At 42.9% G+C, this 23223-nt stretch overlaps 1 protein-coding gene across 1 annotated transcript; it reads right to left on the bottom strand.

The window, feature by feature from the left end:
• Positions 1–755: 755 nt before the first annotated feature.
• Positions 756–1205, bottom strand: LOC138871113 (uncharacterized). Its single transcript, XM_070148969.1, has one exon. The coding sequence runs from the start codon at positions 1203–1205 to the stop codon at positions 756–758; it is 450 nt and encodes a 149-aa protein (XP_070005070.1).
• Between the last annotated feature and the right edge of the window lie 22018 nt (positions 1206–23223).

The following is a 23223-nucleotide window of genomic DNA, read 5'->3' as shown; positions in this document are numbered from 1 at the left end:
TTTCATTTTCCTTTCGCATTTTCTAACTTCTTTTTCATGTTTTGAATGATGGTCTTGTTTTTGGACTAGGCCTGACCGTTTGCACATGGGTGGTAGGGTGTTGACAGGATCCTTTTGATTTTATGATCCTCGAAGAACTTTGTTACTTTACTCCCAATGAATTGCTTCCCGTTATCACAAGTTATCTCGAAGGGAATCCTGAATCGAAACATGATATGGTCCCAGATGAAGTTAATGACTTCTTTTTCCCGTGCCTTCTCGAAGGCCTGCGCTTCCACCCATTTTGAGAAGTAGTCACTCATAAATAAGATAAATCTAGCTTTACCTGGTGCCGTTGGCAGGGTTTTGACAATGTCAATACCCCACTTCATGAACGGCCATGGCGACAAGACTGAGTGCAAATGTTCATCGGGCTGGTGAATCCTCTGTACAAATCTCTAGCATTTGTCGCATTTTTGGACGAATTCTTTGGTGTCCTTCTCCATGCTGTCCCAATAGTTGCCTGCTCTAATAACCTTTCGGACTAGGGAGTCAGCACCGGAGTGATTTCCACAAGTGCCCTCGTGGATTTTTCGGAGCACGTAATCTGCATCCATCGGTCCCAGACATACTGCTAGGGGCCCATCAAAGGTTCTTCGATATAGAGTTCTATTTTCGTCGAGCAAGAATTGGGCTGCTTTTGTCCACAGGGCCCTCGACTCTTTTGGGTCCACGGGTAGCTTTCCACTTTCTAGATAGTCGATATATTTGTTTCTCTAATCCCATGTCAGGCTAGTGGAGTTGATCTCGGCATGGCCTTCTTCGATCACTGATTTGGATAGTTGAACAACAGCCCCATGGAGTAAGTCATCTTCCTCAACTGATGATTCCAGGTTTGCGAGTGCATCGACCTCTCTATTCTGCTCCCGAGGTTTGTGGACCAGAGTCCATTCTTTGAAGCGGTGCAATGTGACTTGAATTTTGTCTAAGTATCTTTGCATCATGTCTTCCCGAACTTCGAAACTTCCATTTACCTGATTTACCACCAGAAGGGAATCATATTTTGCTTCGATTACTTCTGCTCCTAGGCCTTTGGCTGATTCCAGACCTGCAATCATAGCCTCATACTCGGCTTCATTGTTAGTCAGCCTTGCAATTTTTATAGATTGCCTAATCATGCCACCCGCAGGCGGCTTCAGAACTATGCCGAGCCCGGACCCTTTCATGTTTGAGGCACCATCAGTGAATAAGATCCATACCCCTGAAGATGTGCCCGTTTTTAGTAGGAGTTCTTTCTATACCTCGAGCACAAGGGAAAGCGTGAAGTCGGCCATAAAATCCGCCAAAATTTGGGACTTGATAGCCGTTCGGATTAATACTCGATAATTCGGGCTTATGAAATATGCCCCGAAGAGGATATGTCATTAAAACACAAATATGATGGCATTGAAAATAAGATTTTAATTTTGGAGATGTGTTTATTAACGCAAAAGCCAATTTTTCCAGGTGCGGATACCTGGTTTCGACATCTCCCAGGGTCCGACTTACATAATAAATAGGGAATTGCGTACCTTATTTTTCTCGAACCAGCACACCACTTAGCACTACCTCGGATACGGCTAGGTACAAATAAAGCATTTCACCCTCATTTGAGGTGTGGAGTAAATGTGTGCTTGTCAGATATCGCTTCAACTCCTCTAAGGCGCGTTGGCATTTCGGAGTGCATTCGAAGATGTTTTTCTTTTTGAGCAAGGAGAAGAAGTGATGACTTCTGTCTGATGACCTCGATATGAATCAGCCTAAGGCTGTTATCTGCTCAGTTAGTCGTTGCACGACCTTCACATTGTTTACCACCGTGATTTTAGCCTGAAGGAATCACATTATAGTAGTACGTACCGTACTTCATGATGAATGAAGTCTTCTCCCTGTCCTCGGGGTTCATCTAGATTTGATTATACCCCGAGTAGGTGTCGAGAAAGGTTAGGATCTCGTGGCCGTCCGTGGCATCGATCAGGCGATCGATTTAGGGCAACGGGAATGAATCTTTGTGGCACACTTTATTCAAGTATTTATAATCTACGCACATTCTTAATTTATTCCCCTTTTTGGGAACTACCACCATATTAGCCAACCATTCGAGATATTTTACCTCCCTAATAGACCTTATTTTGAGGAGTTTTGTTGCCTCGTCCTTGATGAACGCGTGTTTTACCTCCGATTAACCTGGGGTCGACACTTAGTCGATGGGTGGTTTTTTCCGGCGGGATCCCAGTCATGTCTGAAAGGGACCAAGTAAAGTAGTCGACGTTGTTGATAAGAAATTGAATGAGTTTTTCCTGAGTACGGGGGTTAGTCCTGTTCTCAAGTATACCTTCCTGAGATGTTTGATCAAAATAGCTTGCTCCAGTTCTTCAATTTTTGACTTTGTTGCATCCGATTCTTGGGGGCAATAAAGGTTTGGGGAGTGAAGAAGTCTTCTTCATCGTCCTTGAGGGTCTTTTTATCTACCGGCTCCTTTGAGGAGGAGAGTATAGAAGTTGGTACCTCCTCGTGAACCGCAAACATCTCCTTTGATGCATGTTGTTCCCCATATACAGTTTTTATACCATCTTTTGTTGGAAATTTCATTATCTAATGAAGAGTCAATGGTACTGCCCTTATATTGTGTATCCATGGCCTTCCAAGTAATGCATTATATCTTATATCACCCTCAATGACGTGAAATTTGGTATTCGGAACTATACCGGATATGTTGATCGGGAGGGTGATCACCCCTTCATTGCTTCACCGGCCATGTTAAAGCTATTGAGGACTCAGGAGGTAGGTATGATTTGGTTGAGCTGTTCGAGCTGTTCTACAACCTTCGACCTGATTACGTTGGACGAGCTACCTGGATCCATGAGTACATGTTTTACTTGAACGTTATTCAAGAGAAATCAAATTACCTGCACATCGTTATGCGGATGAGATAAGGTCTCGAAGACCTCTTCACGGAATGTTAGGATGTCCTTGGGCATGCGGTCCCGAATTCGCCCTTCCGTTGCAGCGAAAACTTTTGACCGTTTAATCATGTGTCCTTGAGGAACGTCGATCCCCCCAATTATCATATGAATGATGTGCTGAGGTTTTCCCGTTTCATTCCTCCTGTCTAACTCTCTTTCCTTCTAGGCTAGGTTTTTTCGAACTTCCTATTGGTTTTCCTAGCATATATTCTCGTTAGTATGGGAGATTTTATCGACGTGTTGGGCGTTGCGTGAGACCACATCCACGGGGATTGGCTATGGTGCATCCTCAAGGTTTCGCAGTGGTACACCGATGACTGGAACAATTACACCATTCTCTACATGGTCTTCAAGACCGTTGTTTTCATGTGCATTCACTGAGTTAGACATTTTGACCTGAAATCAAAGATTCTTGGGCAAAAAAGTGTAAAGAATAACTTGTGTTTTCAGTAAACCAGCACGAAAACAATCATTATTATTTTTAGTCCCACAGTGGGCGTCAAACTGTTTACCTCGAGAATGGTAATAATAATTAGATTTGATTTTGTGGTTCTAAAAATACGTGATTTTATTTTTATGCTAGTTGTTAGGCAGTAGATGCTAAGTGTGAGACTAGAAAATAAGATAAGAGCTCGAAAATAGAATGCTATGCAAATTGAGTAGTCGAGGATCGGGGCCTCGAGCTGGTCTATACTGGGCCTCGGGGTTAAGCTAATGAGCTCATTTGGTGATAGGCAATGAAGGACTAACAGTTCTAAGAGCTTTGATGAGGGCTCTTTATGATCAATGATGAGTATAAATGAAGAATAATTGATGAAACAAAATAAATGTAAGCACTAAATCAGATTAGAGATAATGGAGAATGTTTTAAGTTAGAGAGCAGAGAATGTTCTTGTTCTTGTATTGAATATCATGTGTGCAGAAATAACAAGGGTCCTATTTATATAGGAGGGGGAATCCCAACATAGTACATATGCATTTATTACAAGGGAAAGTAGCTGGTACAACTACTTAAAGGTCTGGTACAGACTTGTACTATTCTTGTAGGCGTTGTCAACTTTGATCACGCACCTCGAGAATTTCCCACTTGTCCATAATTGTAATCGATCTGCACTACCCTAAGGTTGAGCATAGGGAACCCTCGGGGTCGAACCTCGACCGGTGACTCGAGCCTATAGGGCTACGAAATGTCATATCGATCATAAAATTATAGCGTCCGATTTTAGTCGTGTACAATGTAGAAACCCCATAAACTCAGCGTTTAATGCTCATGTAAGTGATGATGATGAGCACTTTACAAATACAGATTGGGCTAATGTTAAAATGCTTGTAAATTTTTTAGAAAAATTTAATATTGCTACAAATAAATTTTTTGGGCAATATTATCCTACTATTTCTAACTATTTAGTTTATATTGCAGAACATGCAAATTTGTATGTTCATTTTTCAGTGGGTTGGGAAATTTATGAACAAGCTATTGATTCTATGAGAAAAAAGTTTAAAAAATATTTTTTTCCTATTCTTCCTATTTATGGTGTTGTTGATTTGTCAAATCCTACTATGAAATTAGGAGGTCCTCAATTTTTGTATAAAACTGTTTATAATGGTTTTGCACTTGAAGATGAGGAGTTGTCTAAACTTCTGGAAGCACAAGCTTCAATTAAAATAAATGCTCAAACTATTTATAGTACTTATCAAATTGTATTAGATCATGCTAGACCAAATTTTCCAACTCCTTCTTCTTCTAGTTCTCAATCATCTCAAAGAACTGCGGGAGTAAGAGCACATACTGCTTGGGCCGGGTTCGAGGGTTCTCAAGGTTCTAGTAGTAGTGATTTTTCACAACTAAATGAGCTTGAAGTTTATTTGTCACATGAAATTGAGGAAGTGAATCCCGAGAATTCCTTTAATATTTTGGAATGGTGGAAGGACAAAGAAAAATACTTTCCAATTCTTTCAAGGATGACCCAAGATATTTTAACTATTCAAGCTCTAATAGTGGCATCGGAGAGCGCTTTCAGTGAAGTAAGACTTCAACTCGGTGATTATAGAGCGTCTATGAGGGAAAACTTGGAAAAAATAGTACTTTTCAGAGATTGGATCCGTCGAGAACGAAGAAATATTGGACTTGCTAAATCACAACCAGAGGTAGACGAAGCTTATGAAGAAATGCTAGCTGAACTTGTGAAGGATGCTGCTTTGCCCGGAAGCGATGATGAACAAGCTTTTTTTCCGCAACCACCAACGGAAATTCCTCCGAACCTTGAAGGATTTATGAAATTTGTAAGAGATACCATGTAAATTAATATGTAACTTGTATTTTGGCACTTCTTGATTAGTTTCTTTTTCTTCTGAATGGTGGTATTAACACCTTCTTGTGCTCATTCCATGGGGGAGAGGAAAACTAATAAAGATATTGCCATATTTTGTTAATGCTATAATAAAATTATAATGCATTGCTTTGACTAACTCTTTACAATATTATTGTGTTTTAAATTTGAATTAAAAGATTTAGGTTATAATTTACACGGAATTGCCTTAGATAATTTTTTTTTAAGAAAAAAAAGAAAGTATCTGTTGAGCCCACTTAGGCCCACATAGGCCCGGGACCGACCCATGAAGCCCGAGCCCACTTAGGACTGGCCCACAAAACCCATTTAGGACCGGGCCCAGCCCACATTATAGCCCTATCTAAGGGTTGGGAAGAGGGTAGTGAAGATTCTGAACCCTCTCCCTCACATGCTGCCCTAGTTGCAATCAATTTAGATGATGATGAAGAAGTCTCAGATGACGGGAGAGGGGGTGATACAATGATGGGAGGCATGGTAAGATCAAGGAAGCCGGAGGTTTGGGCTAACAGGTTTGTAAGTGATAAGGCATATTCCAAATTCTGGGAATGGTCACTCACGCTTGAGCGACAATGCATAATGAAAGACCTGAGCCAGCACAATCCAAATGTTCTAAAGCAATTCACGGAGAGAAAAGGATGGAAATGGTTCACCGACCCTGTGCTAGATGCCAATGAATACCTCGTCAAGGAATTTTATGCGAATGTTGCCCACATAAAAAATGGTACAAAAGTGACGAAGGTACGAAACTTGAAAATCCGATTTGATGGCCAAGCTTTGAACAAATATGTATGATTTGAAGAGGTTGAGGCGGAAGCTAGCCTTGGGTGAGGCAGTTTGCCCATGGCTACCTAAGTTACTTGCTATTCTAGGGTCAACGCCTGCATGGCTCACTGCAGGAGTGCCAATTGTCAGAGCCACCCTTAACTTTGAAGCAAAAGGGTGGCAAACATTCGTCTGTAGGCGTCTTGATCCATGCCAGCATGAGAATGCCCTCCCAATTTCCCGGCCAGTATTAGTAGCTTCTATCATGGCACGCTACCCTATTAATGTAGGGAACTTAATTTCCTATAACATCTCCAATGCAGTCCAGAAAGAAGAGAGATCGTATCCCTACCCCAACTTCCTCACTGAGTATTTCAAAGATCAAGGGGTAGAGCCGAGGCATTCTGATGTAGAGGTGAAGGCTAAAAAGCCTTTCTCATTGCATCACCTTTAGGGAGCGGACAACCCTAAATCCAAGGGTAAGGCCACTAACTCCACTAGCCACTCTGAAGAGCCAAGGGTAGTGTCCACTAGATTAGTTGCCGAGCCCTTCACAGCTACCGGTACTTCTACCGGATCAACAGCTGTGCCCCCTCCACCTTCTGGACCATCTGATTCAGTGCCACTTCCAATGTCTTCATCTTCCACTTACCCTTAGACTGCACTGAGGGTCACACACTATCCAGTCTCAACAACTGGATGTAAGCAGCTACCACAAAGGTGACTGCCATATCCAGTATAGTGGCAACACAGTCTTCAGCCCCAACAACACTTCAGGTACCTTTATCAGTAGAGGACTCATTGAAAAAGATTCTAGACAACCAGAAAAAGATCCTGGAGACACTTGATACACATGGGAAGATCATTGCATACTTGACCAAGAAGGTTAGGAAGATGGAGAAGTCTCAGGCCTCAAAGAAGTCCGTGGAGAAGCTGGCTAAGGAGGTTGAGAAGATTGCACATACAGGAAACTTGCCAATGGACCTTCTTATGGAGGAGACAGTCCCAACAACACAGACAACACCAGAGGTAGTAGCCGGCCAGTCTGAGGAGCCAGCTACAACATCACACACTGCTGAGGAGCTAAATCAGATGCTCAGCAACCCCGTAGTCCCCCATTTAGATTCAGAGGATGTGGAGATCAAGTTAGAGGATATGAAGGGTGCTGATGTTGAGGACCCAATGCAGACAGAGACCACATAGGGAGTTCTCTTTACTCTCTACCCCTTTTCCCTATTCTTATTTATTATTAGCATTGAGGACAATGCTATCTTTCATTTGGGGGGGGGGGTCCATTTTGATTTGATGACATTTGGTATATAATAACCATTACACTATTTTGCTTTATCGTTATTTATCTTTATTTTCACTTTTTGGTATGTATATATTCGTTATTTTTACTTTTGTTATGTATATATTTTTACCATTTTACTTATATATTCATTTCCATTTATGTATATATTTGCTTTACCTCAAGTTTGTATATATTCAGTTTAATTTCCGTAGTTTACTTCATAACTCCTTTTGTTATTTTCGCTTAGTAGCATAGCTTCTTATTTCCTTTAGTAGCTTCTTTTTAAGTTGTTAGCTTCTTTTTTACGCTTTATGTGAACAATAAACCTTTGGTTTTCTTAATGCCACGATTCTTTCCAAAGGTGGATGTTGTGTGAACCGGGTGGCTCTTTCCAACGATGGATGGCGTGACAACATTCTTAAGGGATTGAGTCCATTTTCCTTATGTTTTGGTATATGTAGTAGTAATAAATAAAATGGTCTCAAACAGGCTTCACTTTTGGTACTAACACATTTACCTTCGACCTTATGGTTAGAAACAAGTTGATTGGCAAATAACAGCTCTAGTTGATACCTTTAGGCTCTTGTGTTGACTAAACAATCATCGAGTGGTTTCTTTGAGCCATTTGTGATGTTCAATCTTAACTAGGGTTGTTGTGGGCCCTCGGCTCTATTCTCTTTAACAATCCAGCAGCTTGAGAGGTGAGGTATTCAATTGTAAGTCCAAGTTCTGTGTCAATAAGTCTAGAACTTGCCCTCAATGTTTGTCTAGGCGAAATTCTAAGTGTAGCTCGACTTTAAGAAATGATTGTAGGCTATCCTTCATCCAATTTGAAACTTGAAAGCTTCTGTAGCCTACAAATATGATATCCCTAGTCAACCCCTTTGAGCCAAAGTCCTTTTTCTTTCAATAACCATATTACAAGCCTTTATCTGTTCTATAATGACCCTCTCTTGGCACCCAATCTTTCCTTGGAATTCTTGATAAACAAATGGACAAAACATAAGTTTGGGGGAAAGACGAGGAATGTGAAAGTGATAAAAGGTACAAAGAATAAAAAGAAATGAAGAAAAAGGAAGGCAAAGAAAAGGAAGAAAGACCAAAAAAGAAATATGTCAAAAAGAAAGTGAAAGTTGAAGGGATTGAAAGAAAGCAATGACGAAAGACATGGAATGATTAGAAAAGGAGAAAAATGATTGTCATGAGCAAGAAAGAGTGATAGTGTGTCTCTCTAGTTCCCCTAAGGAAGAAGAAAATGATTCAAAGAGTCAAGAAAGTATGAGCTTAAATGAGAAAATGAAGTGTTTAAGGAAAGATGAAACCAACATATGCCAAAAAGTCCTACCTTGATCCAAAAGCCTTCATTACATTTCCGCAAAAGCCCTATATAATATCGAGTTGAGTGAGCTTACATTAGTGGTGATTTACATAAGGGGTAAGCTTATGGTACTTAGAGCCGGACCTGTGTCATTCTTTTGAGAGAGATGAGCGAACTTCTTCGCAATCCTTTTTTTGAGAGTTACATTCTAAAGTGAGATTTTCTTATGGAGAGCAGAGGAGGAGGAGTTTGGATTCCACAATGACCTACGTAATAGAGCGAGCTTCCTTGGTAAATTAAGTCAACACTTGATGCTCTAGTGTCATAATAGAACTATGGTACTCAAAAGGTCATAACATAGTGTTGTTGATAATTCATTTGTGTTGAGGGTAATTGTTAGTCCCAATTAATGCATGATTAATTCACCTTATGGAAACTAAAATATCCTTCTGTTTTAGTGGAGGTGGGAATTAACTTATTTTCTTGAGGACAAGCAAAAGCTTAAGTTTGGGGGATTTGATAAGTAGGGATTTAAACCTATTATTTGCTCTCTTCTACTCGTGTTTTGGGCAAAAATGCGTGAAGGTATTCCCGGAAACTATTGTATTATGCTTGCTTGCAGGAATTGTTCAAAATGAGCCAAAGGAGTCATAATCAACTCATAAAGAAGTCAAAACTTGAACAAAATCCAAGATTGGACCAAGAGATCTGAAACGCAGACCGCACAAATATTGTGCGACCGCGATAAAAAATGCGGTCCGCGAAAGGGAGGTTCAGAGAGTTACATTTTCAGGCTAAATGATAAGTGCTGACCATACCAGAAATGTGCGGCCGCAAATGTCTCTCTGCAGCCGCAATGGAAATTATACGGACCGCGATGCATGAAGTTTAGAGAGCTCACAACTTGAGCAAAAGAAAGAAGTGCGGTTCGCGTCAGAATTGTGTAGCCACAAAAGTCCCTTATGCGGCTGCGATTGAAATTATGCGGTCTGCGAAACTCAGCTCAACCCAGATCCAGATTTTAAGAACGCGGACCACGGTCAGAATTACACGGCTGCGAAAGCAAGAATGCGACCGCGCTCAAAATTACGCGGCCGCACAACCTCCATATAGGTATTTTTGTCCGAAAATTTCAGCTTAGTATAAATATAAATTTTTGTCATTTTTAGGTTGTGTTATGTATTAGAAGATCACCTGAGACGGCTGAGTTTACTGCTTTTGGATATTTTGTAGCTAGATTCATCTTTTAACATTAGATTTTCATCCTTTAATCTAGTATTATGAATTTTATCTTTATTTCATCTTTAATTTTTGTTATTTCCATGAGTATCTAATCCCATAGCTAGGGTTGTGACCCAATCCTAGTGTGGGTACTTAATAGGTATTTGATTTTAGTGCTTGAATGTGAATGGGTTAGTGATATTTAGCATAGTTCTTGCTAGAACTATAGAATTAATTATTGCAAACATTGATTCATGCCTTTATGACTTAGTCTCCACTTGAGAAAAAGGGACTAAGTCTAGAAAAACTAGGCTAACAAGGAATTGGGATGAACACAAGAAATTGATAGCCCCGGTATATGGCTAAAATCGGAGATTCCAATTTTTTGATCATCTCGGCATTCAATAGCTCATTGCCAGAAGGCTCAAGGCATAGCTTGAGGTTTGATGAACCAAAAGGCTCGAGGCACAGCTCGACCTCGGGGCAGTACAAATCGGTGGCTATGATGAACAAGTGGGAGATTCCCAAGGAGAGTGGTTAGATCTGACCAAGTCCATAAGAATAGTACAAGCTCGTACCATGGCATTAAATGGTTGTACCATCCGCATACCTTTGTATTAAATGCACATGTACTACGTTGGGATTCCTGCTCGTAGGACCATTGTTATTTATTGTACACATGATATTCAATACAAGGACAAGAACATTCACTTCTCTCTAACTTAAACACTCTCTATTGTCTCTCCTTTGATTTATTACTTACATTTATCGTGTTTCATTGATTGTTTTTCATTTATTACTCTTCATTGATCACAAAGATCCCTCATCAAAGCTCTTAGAACTGTTAGCCCTTCATCGGCCATCTCCAGTCAAGCTTATTAGCTTAACCCCGAGGCCCAGTATAGGCTAGCTCGAGACCCCGATCCTCGGCTACGCGGTTTGCATAGCGTTCTATTTTCAAGATCTTACCTTATTCTTTAGTCTCACACTTAGCATCTACTTCCTAGCAACTAGCATAAAATAAATCACGTATTTTTAGAACCACAAAATCAAATCTAATTGTTATTACTATTTTCGAGGTAAACAATTTGGCATCCACCGTGGGGCTAAAAATATTAGTGATTGTTTTCATGCTGATTTACTGAAAACACAAGTTATTCTTTACACTTTTTCTTGCCCAAGAATATTTGATTTCAGGTCAAAATGTCTAACTCAGTGAATGCACGTGAAAACAACGATCTGGAAGACTATGGAGAGAATGGTTTAGCTGTTCCAGGCGTCGGTGTACAACCGCGAAACACTGATGATGCACCAGAGCCAATCCCCGTGGATGTGATCTCATGCAATGCCCAACATGTCGATATAAGCTCCCACACTAACATGATTATACACCAAGAAAACCAACAATAAGCTCAGAAAACCCCAGCTCGGGAGGAACAAGAGGTTAGCCTTCATGTCATTTTTGAAATGTTGCACGCACAACAGTTGGAGATTGCTCAACCGCAAAGCTACCAAAAAACTCCAAGCACAGCAGCACCGGAAATGGCCCCTCGAGCCGAACAGGTGCCGAAACGATCGAGCGACAATGGGTCAGCAACCGACCCCGCTATTATGAAGATGCTTGAGGACCTCACAAAGAGGATTGAATCGAGCGAAAAAAAGATAGTAGCTAATGATAAAAAGGTGTAGATCTACAATTCAAGGGTCGATCAGATCCCAGGCACACCCCCGATCTTAAAAGGTGTTGATTCAAAGAAATTCGTACAAAAGCCATTCCCATCAAGTGCAGCTCTGAAGCCCATCCCGAAGAAATTCATAATGCCCAATCTCCCGAAGTACAACGGAACCTCGAATCCCAACGAGCACGTCACTGCTTACACTTGTGCCGTGAAGGGAAACGACCTGAAGGATGACGAAATTGAATTCGTCCTGTTGATGAAATTCGGGGAAACACTTTCAAAAGGGGTCATGATGTGGTATCACAATCTATCCCCGAATTCGATAGACTCGTTCTCCATGCTGGAAGATTCTTTTATAAAGGCACATGCTGGTGCCATCAAGGTCGCTACAAGGAAGTCCAACATCTTCAAAATCAAACAGAGAGAAAACAAGATGTCATGGGAGTTTGTATCTCGCTTTCAAATGGAGCAAATTGAATTACCACCAGTCTCCAATGACTGGGCAGTACCTTCACCCAAGGTTTGAACGAACGAAGCTCAGTAGCTTCAAAGAGCCTAAAGCAGAACTTGGTTGAATATCCCGCTGTGACCTGGTCGGATGTTGACAACTGGTATCAATCGAAGATTAGGGTCGAGGACGACCAACTGGGATCCCCCTCAGGCTCAGTATATCCTAGTAGACTCCTGGAAAAGGAGCCAAAGCCAAACAAGTAAAGGTACAAACCAAACACTAAAGATCGAAGAAACGCCCCGAGGTGTAACATACCCCGAAACGACCGAAGGGCAGACCGAGGTCAGAACCCTCGAGGACTCGTGAGCAGAGCCAGATTTGACCGATACATAGGGCTGACGGAGGCACCCCGGCTATCTGAGTACAACTTCAACGTTGATGTTTCGGACATCGTATCTACCATCGGCAAAATCAAAGACACCAGGTTGCCAAAACCCGTACTATCAAACCCGTCACAAAGGAATCCTAACCTAACGTGCAAATTTCACGGCACACACGGTCATAGGACCGAAGATTGAAGACAGCTCTGAGAAGAAGTAGCCCGACTACTTAGCAAAGGGCACCTTCGAGTGTTCATCAGCGACCGAGGCAAAAATTTGTTATGGGAAAGAAAGGCGAAAAAGAAAAACAAAACAAAAGGACCACAGCATGTCATCCACATGATTGTTGGGGGAGTCGACATCCCATAGGAACCCATTGTCAAACGAACAAAAATATCCATCACTAGGAAATGGTGAAGTCGAGGTTACATACCCGAGGACACTCTCACATTCAGCGACGAGGACATCGAGACCCTATCTCAGCCTCATAACGATGCATTGGTAATTTCTTTTCTTGTGAATACATTTCAAATTAAACGTGTGCTTGTGGATCCAGGTAGCTCGGCCAACATTATCAAGTCGACGGTATTAGAGCAGCTCGGACTGCTCGATTAGATCGTGCCCACCTCTCGAGTCTTCAACGGATTTAACATGGCGAGGGGAAATATCCCTCCCGGTCAATGTGGCCGACACAACCCAAAATGTCATGTTTCATGTCATCGAAGGAGACATGATATACAATGCCTTACTCGGAAGGCCATGGATACACTACATGAGATCAGTGCCATCAACCCTTCATCAAATGAAGAAACTTCCAACAAAGGATGGAATAAAAATGGTATACGGGGAGAAGCATGCAGCAAGAGAGATGTTCGCGGTGCACGACGTGGCACCGACATCAACACCTTCAATATCGAAAGAGCCAAATGATAAGCAAACAGCGAAGTAGCAATCACGAGCTACATCCTCGGCTGTACCCGAGTGAACGAATAAGGGACCATACCGTGTCCCCGGAGCAAGCAGTTAAATCATACCGAGGCTCGAAACGCCATCAGGACTAAGGTATAACCGCCTCTCTTTTTTTTACTTCTTACACTAACCTGTGTGCAGGTATCCAGTTAGAAGAATCAAAGTACCTTCTAGCTTGAAGACCTTAGGTTTTAAAGAATGCGTTGCACTCTTTTCATTCGATCGGATTTTATCCCAAGATGGGTTTTACCAGCAGGGTTTTTAACGAGGCAACATCTATATGCTACCTAAGGAAAACTTAACAAGTAATCAAGGCTTCTCTGCGATTAATCTTGAATACTGGGGGGCATCCTCCCGGAAGATCATCTCCCCGGAGAAATCAAGACAAGCCAAAAAGGGTCTCGATAGGAAAATGATGTATTGGGCCAAACGGTGGAATGAACCGTGTCCGCATAAAATAATTGAACCCTTGACGATGAAAACATGTATACTTGTACCAACTAATTAAAGGAGAATCTTTTACCACCAAAAACGCTTCGCTCTTCAAAAAAATCAGCTATTTTCACAAGAAACGGCCCCAGGGCCAGAAATTTCCCGAACACTCGGGAACTAACATAAAAAATGCAAAGTTGTAAGTCCTCTGGGCCGGAAACGTTTAGCTCATAAGCCCTCAATGAGGCAACGTCAAAAAATGGCTCCAGAGCCAAGAACTCTCGATGTTTCGAGGACTGTCGCCCCATCGAGCTATCAAAAATTTGAGGCCATAAGACCCCGAGCGGGCAACCTCGAGTTTGAAAGCCCTCCATGTGGCGATGCCCAAAAATGTAAGACCTCTATGAGGCATTATCAACAATATAAGCCCTCCATGAGGCATCATCGACGCTATAAGACCTCCGGACATGCCCAAACCTGTAAGACACCAAGCCAGGCATGAATTATACGTGTACCAAGTAACCTACCTGTACGACCTCGAGCAAGGTATGAATTTACTTGTGCCAAGTAACCTATCTGTAAGACCTCAAAATAAGGCATGTTCAAATTTATAAGACTTTACAAAAGGCAAAAATCTCGATCTTAAAGTCTAGGCTATATATTCGAACTTGTAAAACCCCTAAAAAGGCATACCCACGATATAGACGCCGAGGCTACCTCACTCGGGGACTAAAAGGCTACGGCCAAACACAATGACTCCGGTCACAAGGCTCCAGCCAAACTAACGTGATTTGGGGATGCCCGACCGTCGCCATAAAATCACAGGCCTTTAATTACTTCAAAATACTTTGAAAAGAACCGGTTAACCAGGCTACCCTCGACATAAGCAAAAGAGCTTCGATCATATCATCTCTGAACAACAAAAAGGCTTTGAAACAATTCATCCATCGAGTGAAACCTCCCGAGGTGCTCATCTATCATCACATAACTGCTCACAATCGAGGTTCTTATCGAACCATCGAAGAGTCGGATGAACACAAAACTTAAACGAGGGAAAGATAAAGCCTATACTAGAGGTTGTACCGACCCAACATGTAAGAGCCACTGTCGCTAGCTTAAATTAAGGGTCATACCGACCCAACGCGTAAGAGCCACTGTTGCCAGCTTAAATTAAGGGTCACACCGACCCAACGTGTAAGAGCCACTGTCGCCAGCTTAAATTAAGGGTTGTACCAACCCAATGCGTAAGAGCCGCTATCACCAGCTTAAGTTAAAGGTCATACCGACCCAATGCGTAAGAGCCTATGAGTCAGCCTAACAAGCCTCAGGGCCAATTCATCTGGCTAATCATTGACAAACATTAAAATACAAGACAAAGAAAGGCACACACAAGCAAAGGGAAATGCATGAAAAATGAAACCGAAAGGCTTCCGTATATATGTATATGTGAAATAATGCAAGGCTACATTTGCAATGCTCTCTGAGAGCCCTATACACAGTATCAGAAAAGAATAGCCTATTCTACTTTCTCCTCGGGGACTGTGGCCCCGTCGGCCCCTCCCTCATTATCTTCGGCATCAAATATGAGGAACTTGGAGTCGTATTCATCCGCCTTGGACTGCTCAATCTCTTCTGATAGATCAAAGCCCCTAGCATGGATTTCCTCGAGGGTTTCCCTCCGAGATTTGTACTGGGCATACTCATTGCTTCTGCTCTCTTGATCGGAAGCCCCTCTCAACTCAACTCGAGCATCGGCAACATCTTTTAAATAGATGGCCACTTTCTTATTAGCCTTAGCTCGAATCTCTTTAGCTTCAGCCCGGGCGTCAACGATCTCGGACTTTATCTTCAAAAGGTCAGACTCGAGACTTGCAATCCTACTCATCTAGACCAAGTTGTTTTCACAAGCATTCCGGATCTGCACCTCAAGGGTATAAGCCTTGGCCAAAACATTCTTCTTGGCCACAACTTGGGTATCTATCTGAGCCTTTAGCTCATCACACTCATACTTGGCCTAACCAACATCGCCCCAAAGGAGTTCCAGGTCCTCCTTCATTCTTTGCAACTGAAATACCAAAATGTTAATCTCCGAAGATAGGAGAAGAAGCACACATCCCCTCGAAACAACGGTTACCTATTTCTCGAGGTGGCCCTTGTAGTTTAGGCTTCGATTCATCTCGTACCGAAGGTGACTCAACTCCTTTCCCCTTTTATCACAAAGAAGACTGAGGGATTTCTCCACGTCCAAGGCTTTCTACAGCCTGGCTTCATGGTGGAGCAACTTGGACTTGAGCTTATGAAAGCCTATGAAAAAGAAGCTCAATGAGAAAATGAAAATGTAGAATAAAAAAACCAACAAAGTCAACCAAAGCTAACCACAGAACAAAGTCGTTGAGCCTCCTCAAAAGTTGAGCATGTATCTACTAGCCTGGTCTCACCGGCCCCAGTTGAACCGATCTTGATAGGGACATGGTCGCTCGAGACCCCGCTTGATTAAGGCGGCCCCTGGCCTCTAACATCCCTCGAAGTACCTTCGACAGGAGGTGAAGACGGCGGCAGAAAACCTATATACCTCAAAGTACCTTTGACAGGAGACAAAAATGACGATAGAAAACCCGTATCCCTTGAAGTACATTCGACAGGAAAAGAAGACGACGACAAAAAACCCGTATCCCTCGAAGTACCTTCGACGGGATAAGAAGACTGCGGCAAAGGAGGTGCCATCCTTCCGAGGCTAGAAGCCTCAGGTGCTGCAAGCTCAGCCAGTAAATCTCCTTTGAGACTCCGAGCAGGGCTTGCTTCGCTATGAGAATCTTCGTCATTCAAAAATTCCTTCTATTTATTATCATTCCTCGGTCCCAAAGCCGATGATCCTTCCTCCTCTCCAAGGGGGTGCGGTCTCATCTCAGAAAATTCTCCAATACCTGCGGTGACGGAGTTAATAGACATAAAAGAAAGTATCCTTCAAAGAAAATAGGCCACACAGCATGTACCGTGGTGTTTGTCCTCCCATCTCCTTTGGACAGATCTCGCCACTTATGCTCATCGTAAGTTGAGCAAGCTACCAGTTTCTGAGTCTAATCCGCCAGATCGGGGACCTCGTATGGCAACCACGGGATCGCTGCAGAGAAGGAAAGGAAGACGTCTTTATGGAGTCTACCTCCACCATGAACAAAATGTTAAAAGCACAAGTGTACCACTTACGTGTGAAATTCCATTTCTAAGGAAATGGCAGGAACTCTGTAGGGATAATATTGATAGTCTGCACTAGGGCAAATCGACTCATCTACCCTCGATCACCCTCTTATTCATTACTAGCAATAAAGAGCCTGGTGGATCGACGTTGTAGAGTAACTAGGCCTTGATAATGTAAGGGCCAGTACAATCTAACGAGGTGGCCGAGGGTAAACTCGAGCCCGAATTTATCTGCAACATACCTTATCATCAACATTATCCTCCAAAATGATGGGTGAACCTGTGCTAGGGTAACCCGATATCTTCTGCAAAACTCGAGCACGACTCTGTCAAGAAGGACCAATGTAAAGGGGTACGTGTATATGTTACAAAAACCCTCTACATGAGTCATGATGCGCTCTTCCATGTAAGGTGCCTGTAGTACCAACTTTTCTCCCCATCCGCAGTCTCTTCTAACTGCCTCGAGGTGTTCCTCTCCTATTGATGAGATAAACCTCGATACATGTTCCCAATGGCCTTGAACATTGGGCGGTCTCTCTAATGAAAAGTCCCTCCTTGAGGAAAAGCATCTCGAGGTTAGCTCACCAGACACCGGAGGTGTACCATCGACCGAGCGGGAAGTAGAGGCAGAACTCTTCTCTTCTTGGTGGACAAATTCGGGCATAGCATCCATAACTACGGTGAAACAACAAGAAGGAGATGAAAACTTAAATGAGAGCTTTGAACTAAAACGAATGTAGCACTGATGCAAGGAGAAAAAGCTCTACAAAAATAGCAAATTCCTCAAATAAGAGGAAAGTAAGCTTATATATAGAGCAAGCGACGACTGCTCGCCTACCCTAAAGGCCAATTAATTCTGACTAGGCCATTGTCACTTTTGGGGAAGTGTACCGGCGGGACCACCTCGGCCACTTCATGGCCATGTCATACGAACAACACTGTCATACGACATTCGAGGGATCAAGATTCACGTATCAATCTAGCCTCGAGATGGTGCTCGATCTCGAGGAGCTATGTTACTATAACTGTAGGCTCTAAGGAGCCATCAATATCAATCTAAGCCTCGAGATGGTGCCCGATATTGAGGATCTTTGTCAAAATGAAAATAAGCTCTAAGGAGTTGTCGACATCAATCTGGCCTCGAGATGGTGCCCGATCTCGAGGACCTTTGATACTACAAAATGGGCTCTAAAAGGGGGATCAACCTAGCCTCGGGATGGTTCCCGATCTCGAGGGTAGCTATTATACCAAATATGGGCTCTAAAGAGACAAACATCAAAATTCAAAAGACTAGCATTGCATAAGCACTGAAAAATAAAAGACTCGAAACAAAAGGGTCTCTTTGCATTTCCAAAAATATGTTTACAGATTGTATCTTTACAAAACTTCCCCAAAGAGCCCATACACAAACGGAAGTAAAGAGGAAGCAGAAAGGACAACGTGAGACTATTCCTCACCCTCGCTACCATCTGAATCACTTCCAGAGTCCTCATCCGAGGTAGTTGAAGGTGCTGATCTCTCCTCCAAAGTCCTGGCCTTCTCGATCTCAACAGAGAGATCGACACCTTCAGCATTTGCTTCCTCAAAAGCCTGCCTCCGAGCTTGCGGTATCTCTCTTGTATGAGGACGCATCATCATCGGCCCCGGCTTGGTCGCAGATAATGTAGTGACCACTTTCTGAGCAGTTCAAAGAAGATCCTGGGTCGAGGCCAACTCTCCCCGTAAAAGATCTCTCTCCGAGGTCATGATCTCATTCTGCCTCTTCAGCACAAGGATCTTCGTGTCTCTGGCTGTAACCTCTTCCCAGAGTTGCCCCACCAGGGCATCCATTTGCCCAATCTGCAAAGGCAGAACATGATAGTAAACATCAAGACATAAGAATGTAAAAGAATAAAATACGAATGTCGTGTTACCTACTCGGCAAAGATAGTCCTTTAATGGTGCACCCCCTCAAGGCTTGCCCGATGCTCACCCAACTCCTCTTCTTTTCAAGCGGAGGAAGCCTCCGATTTATTTAAATCCGAGGTGAGCCTCTCAAGTTCCTTCTCACGGCATGAAAGCTCGTCATGGAGCTTAGAAAAAGCATGGTCATACAACTTCTTGACCTACAACAAAAGCAAAAAAGTTGAGAAGACAAGCTAAAAACTTGAAGCACAAATGGTATGTCGAGAATATTACCTGCTGTTGAAGCTTCTTGGCCTCCTCGAGAGCGACGGGGGTGTTGAGGTCCATGCCCACGTCGATGCTGATGAAGTAGTCCTCGAGCATATCTTCCTCTCCATGAGAGGCACCCACACCGGCGGTACCCGTATCCTGGGAATCCTTAATTTCCCCCGGTAAAAATGAAGGGCCCAATTTAAAGCCACCTAGAGCATCAATTTCTATAAAGGTTTCATCTCGACCCCGAGAAATTTTGGGTTCAGGCCCTCCGAAATTTCCAGCCGAGGTCTCATCGGTCCAGACTATACCATGTCTTACTTGAGGCTCGGGGACTGCGCCTAAACCCTCCTTGAGGGTCTCTCTAGTATGAGTTTGGCCCGCATCGACCTTTCCCGACCCAGCGGCATTCTGACCAACAACTTGTGGAGCATCGCACTCTATCTTGCCCTTTGTACCAATGGGCAATCATCATCATCATCATCCTCACAAACACTCTCCATAGTAGTCGAAGTCAGGATCGTAGAGTCAGTCTTAGTTAGAGACTCGGTCGAAGCCTCCTTCTTCCTCTTTTTACCCTTGCCGGGTTTTGAGGTTCCTTCTTCAAGATGCGGCCTCATCGACACACCTTCCCCGAGGCCTACACAAGCATGACATATTAAACTCACCGCCACAAAGAGTACTCATAAAAAATATGGCAACGACAGTAAGTAGTGCCAACCATGGTTCTTAGCCCGCCACCGTGTCTTGGCCAAATCACGCTAAGCATGCTTGCTATAAGAAAAGGCAGAGTCTAGCTGTCTGATCCACCCCGAAAGGTTCTGAACCGCGTCGGGGTACCAAATGGTAGCTGCATAGTCAAAAGAAGATCATTTCAAAAGGGGAAAGAAGGGGCAATAAAACGTACTCGAGGTAGGGACGCTTATGCTTCATGTTCCATTCCTCCAGGAATGGTATCCTATCAGCCGGGATTATGTCCAAAGTCCTTACTCTTACAACCCAGCTCATCCACCCCTGGTTATTGTCCTCATCGATGCTCGAAATGAACGTCTTCACGGATCGAGGATGAAGCTTGATCAAACCTTGGAAGAGACGAGGGCAGTACAACCTGACCAAATGGTCGAGGGTGAAGGTCATTCCCTCGACCCGATTGGAGAAATATCAGAGCATGTAAATGATCCTGCAAAAATAGGGATAGATTTTACCAAGTGTCACTCGGTACTCACGACAAAAATCAAGAATCACCCGATCTATCTTCAGGATAGAAGGATCTACGCGACCTAGAGTGAATGGGTATGCATATACACTGAGGAAGCCAGCTTTGTGGTCTACTATGCTTTCCTCAGGTTTGTGGAACTATACTTGCACTGCCTCCCCTATTAGCAGTCTTCTTTTACCCTCTTCGTGTCGGTCACCACGCTGATGTACCGATACACGGGCTCACATTGGCCCGGTGTAGAAGGGGGGTTTTCTATAGTGAAATTGGACACACTATCAAAGTGGCCAGGGGTACACTATTCGATGCTCGGAGTTACTTTTGGTTTACCCCTAGACAAGCGTGATGAAGAAGTGGCTCCCTCTTTCTGAGGTACCGTTCTAGAGGTTCTAGCCATAACTATAAAAAAAGGTTTATAAGAAAGAGGATGAAGAGGCAAGCGCAGAAAGGAGATGAATATAGAGGATGGAGAACTTAGCCCTAAAAACTTGATGTTGTAAAAGTGTGAATGGAAAAACAAATTAGAGAATTTATAGAAGCCCTTTGGGTGATGTTCGAGGAGCGGAAAGGTCGAACCAATGACAGTTCGTGGGCTTCTCGATAATCGTGCTGGCAACGACCTCTACGCAACCTTTGAGTCATGGCAATTAATGCTCTAATGGGTTGACGTCATAGTGGGAAGATTGAAGAGACAAGAATTCAAGACCGTTTCTTATCATTTCACTCTAAGAAACGAAGGGACTATCTGTATACGGCTAAAATCGGAGAGTCCGATTTTGGGATCATCTTGGAATTCCATAGCTTGTTGACAGAAGGCTCAAGGCACAGCTTGAGGTTTGATGAACCAGAAGGTTCGAGGGACAGCTCGACCTCGAGGCAGTACAAATCAGTGGCTATGATGAACGAGTGGGAGATTCCCAAGGCGAGTGGTTAGAGCTGACCAAGTCCATAAGAATAGTACAAGCCCGTACAATGACATTAAATGGTTGTACCAGCCGCATACCTTTGTAATAAATGCGCATGCACTATGTTGAGATTCCTCCTCCTATATAAAGGGGACCCTTGTTATTTTTTGCACACATGATATTTAATACAAGGACAAGAACATTCTCTGCTCTCTAACTTAAACACTCTCTATTGTCTCTCCTTTGATTTATTACTTACATTTATTGTGTTTCATTGATTGTTTTTCATTTATTACTCTTCATTGATAAAAGAGAGCCCTCATCAAAGCTCTTAGAATTGTTAGCTCTTCATCGGCCATCTCCAATCGAGCTCATTAGCTTAACCCTGAGGCCCAGTATAGGCTAGCTCGATACCCCGATCCTCGGCTATTCGGTTTGCATAGCGTTCTATTTTCAAGCTCTTATCTTATTCTTTAGTCTCATACTTAGAATCTACTTCCTAACAACTAGCATAAAAATAAATCACATATTTTTAGAACTACAAAATCAAATCTAATTGTTATTACCATTTTTGAGATAAACATCCCCAATTAAAGGGTTAAACTTAGAGATAGTAATACCTGACTTGAGCTAATATTACTTGAATTGCATGAATTCCTATTTGGACTTGAGAAAGCCAAATTAGACAAAATCACTCAAACTACCGAGAGGCATAGAGTGAGTACCCGGGTGTGATAGCTATATTACGACCCCAACTAATCAAGCTTGCCCTAGATTCTTGCTAACCGTTGGATATCCACATAGGTAGAAGTCAAAACCCTAGTCTCTTTAAACAATTGAAAAACATCAACAAAAGTATTGTACTTAGCTTCAATTATTGCAATCTTAGTTAGAAGTAGAAATCAAACCCAAACTTGTGGAAGTGTAATTAGACTTAAACCCCGCATCTAGCTTAGATATAAACCTAATTCCAATTATTTACTCCTTGTGGATTTTATCCCGACCTAGTTAGGTTAAAACTGCATCGACCACCCTCTCTACTCAATAGTAGTGTAGGTTTGGACCCAATCAACCTGCGGCCATTTATCCGCACATGTGGAACCGTTTCTGCAGTTATTCGTCCGCTTCTTCTGAAACTAATTAGGTCACTTGGCTCGCACTTATGGAGGCACCTCTGCGACCCTTTGTCCGCTTCTGCAGAAACATCTAAACATTCAAACTTCACATTTGCGGACTCGCAGATGTGCATTCTCCTTCGCACCTGCGTTTTTCCTAGGCCAGCCCCAGCTCCGCATGTGTGCCAACCCTCCTGCACCTACGGTATCGCACCTGCGGCTAATACCCTCGCAGGTGCAATTACACCAGCAACAGACCAACTCACAACCAAGTTCGTTAACCACCCGAAATCAACCCGAGGTCAACCACATATACCAACAAGTCTTAAAACATCATACTAAATTAGTCGAACCCTCAAATTACCTCAAACAACATCAAAAACACGACTTACACCCGGATTCAAGCCTAATGAATTTTGAAATTTTCAAATTCTACAAACGACGCCGAACCCTATCAAATCACGTCTGAGTGACCTCAAATTTTGCACACAAGTCATAAATAACACCACGAACTTACTCCAAAAAGTCCACACTCGGTCAAACTTTTCAAAATTCTAACTTTCGCCAATTCAAGCCTAATTCTACTACGGACCTCCAAAACACAATCTGGACGCGCTCCTAAGTCCAAAATCACCTAACGGAGCTAATGGAACCATCAAAATCTAAATCCGAGGTCGTCACATAAATCAACATCCGGTCAACTTTTCCAATTGAAGCTTTCAATTGTGAGACTAAGTGCCTCAATCCACTCTGAAATCACTCCGGACCCGAACCAACTAACCCGATAAGTCATGTAA

The sequence above is a fragment of the Nicotiana sylvestris genome, chromosome 6 (assembly GCF_000393655.2).
Source record: "Nicotiana sylvestris chromosome 6, ASM39365v2, whole genome shotgun sequence".
In the NCBI taxonomy this organism is placed as follows: Eukaryota; Viridiplantae; Streptophyta; class Magnoliopsida; order Solanales; family Solanaceae; genus Nicotiana; species Nicotiana sylvestris.
Note: the sequence above shows the minus strand (reverse complement) of the source record. Positions and strands in the feature narration are given on the sequence as shown.

Coding starts and splice junctions, on each gene's coding strand:
- LOC138871113 (XM_070148969.1), bottom strand. CDS start 1,205: ATGAAAGGGTCCGGGCTCGGCATAGTTCTGAAGCCGCCTGCGGGTGGC.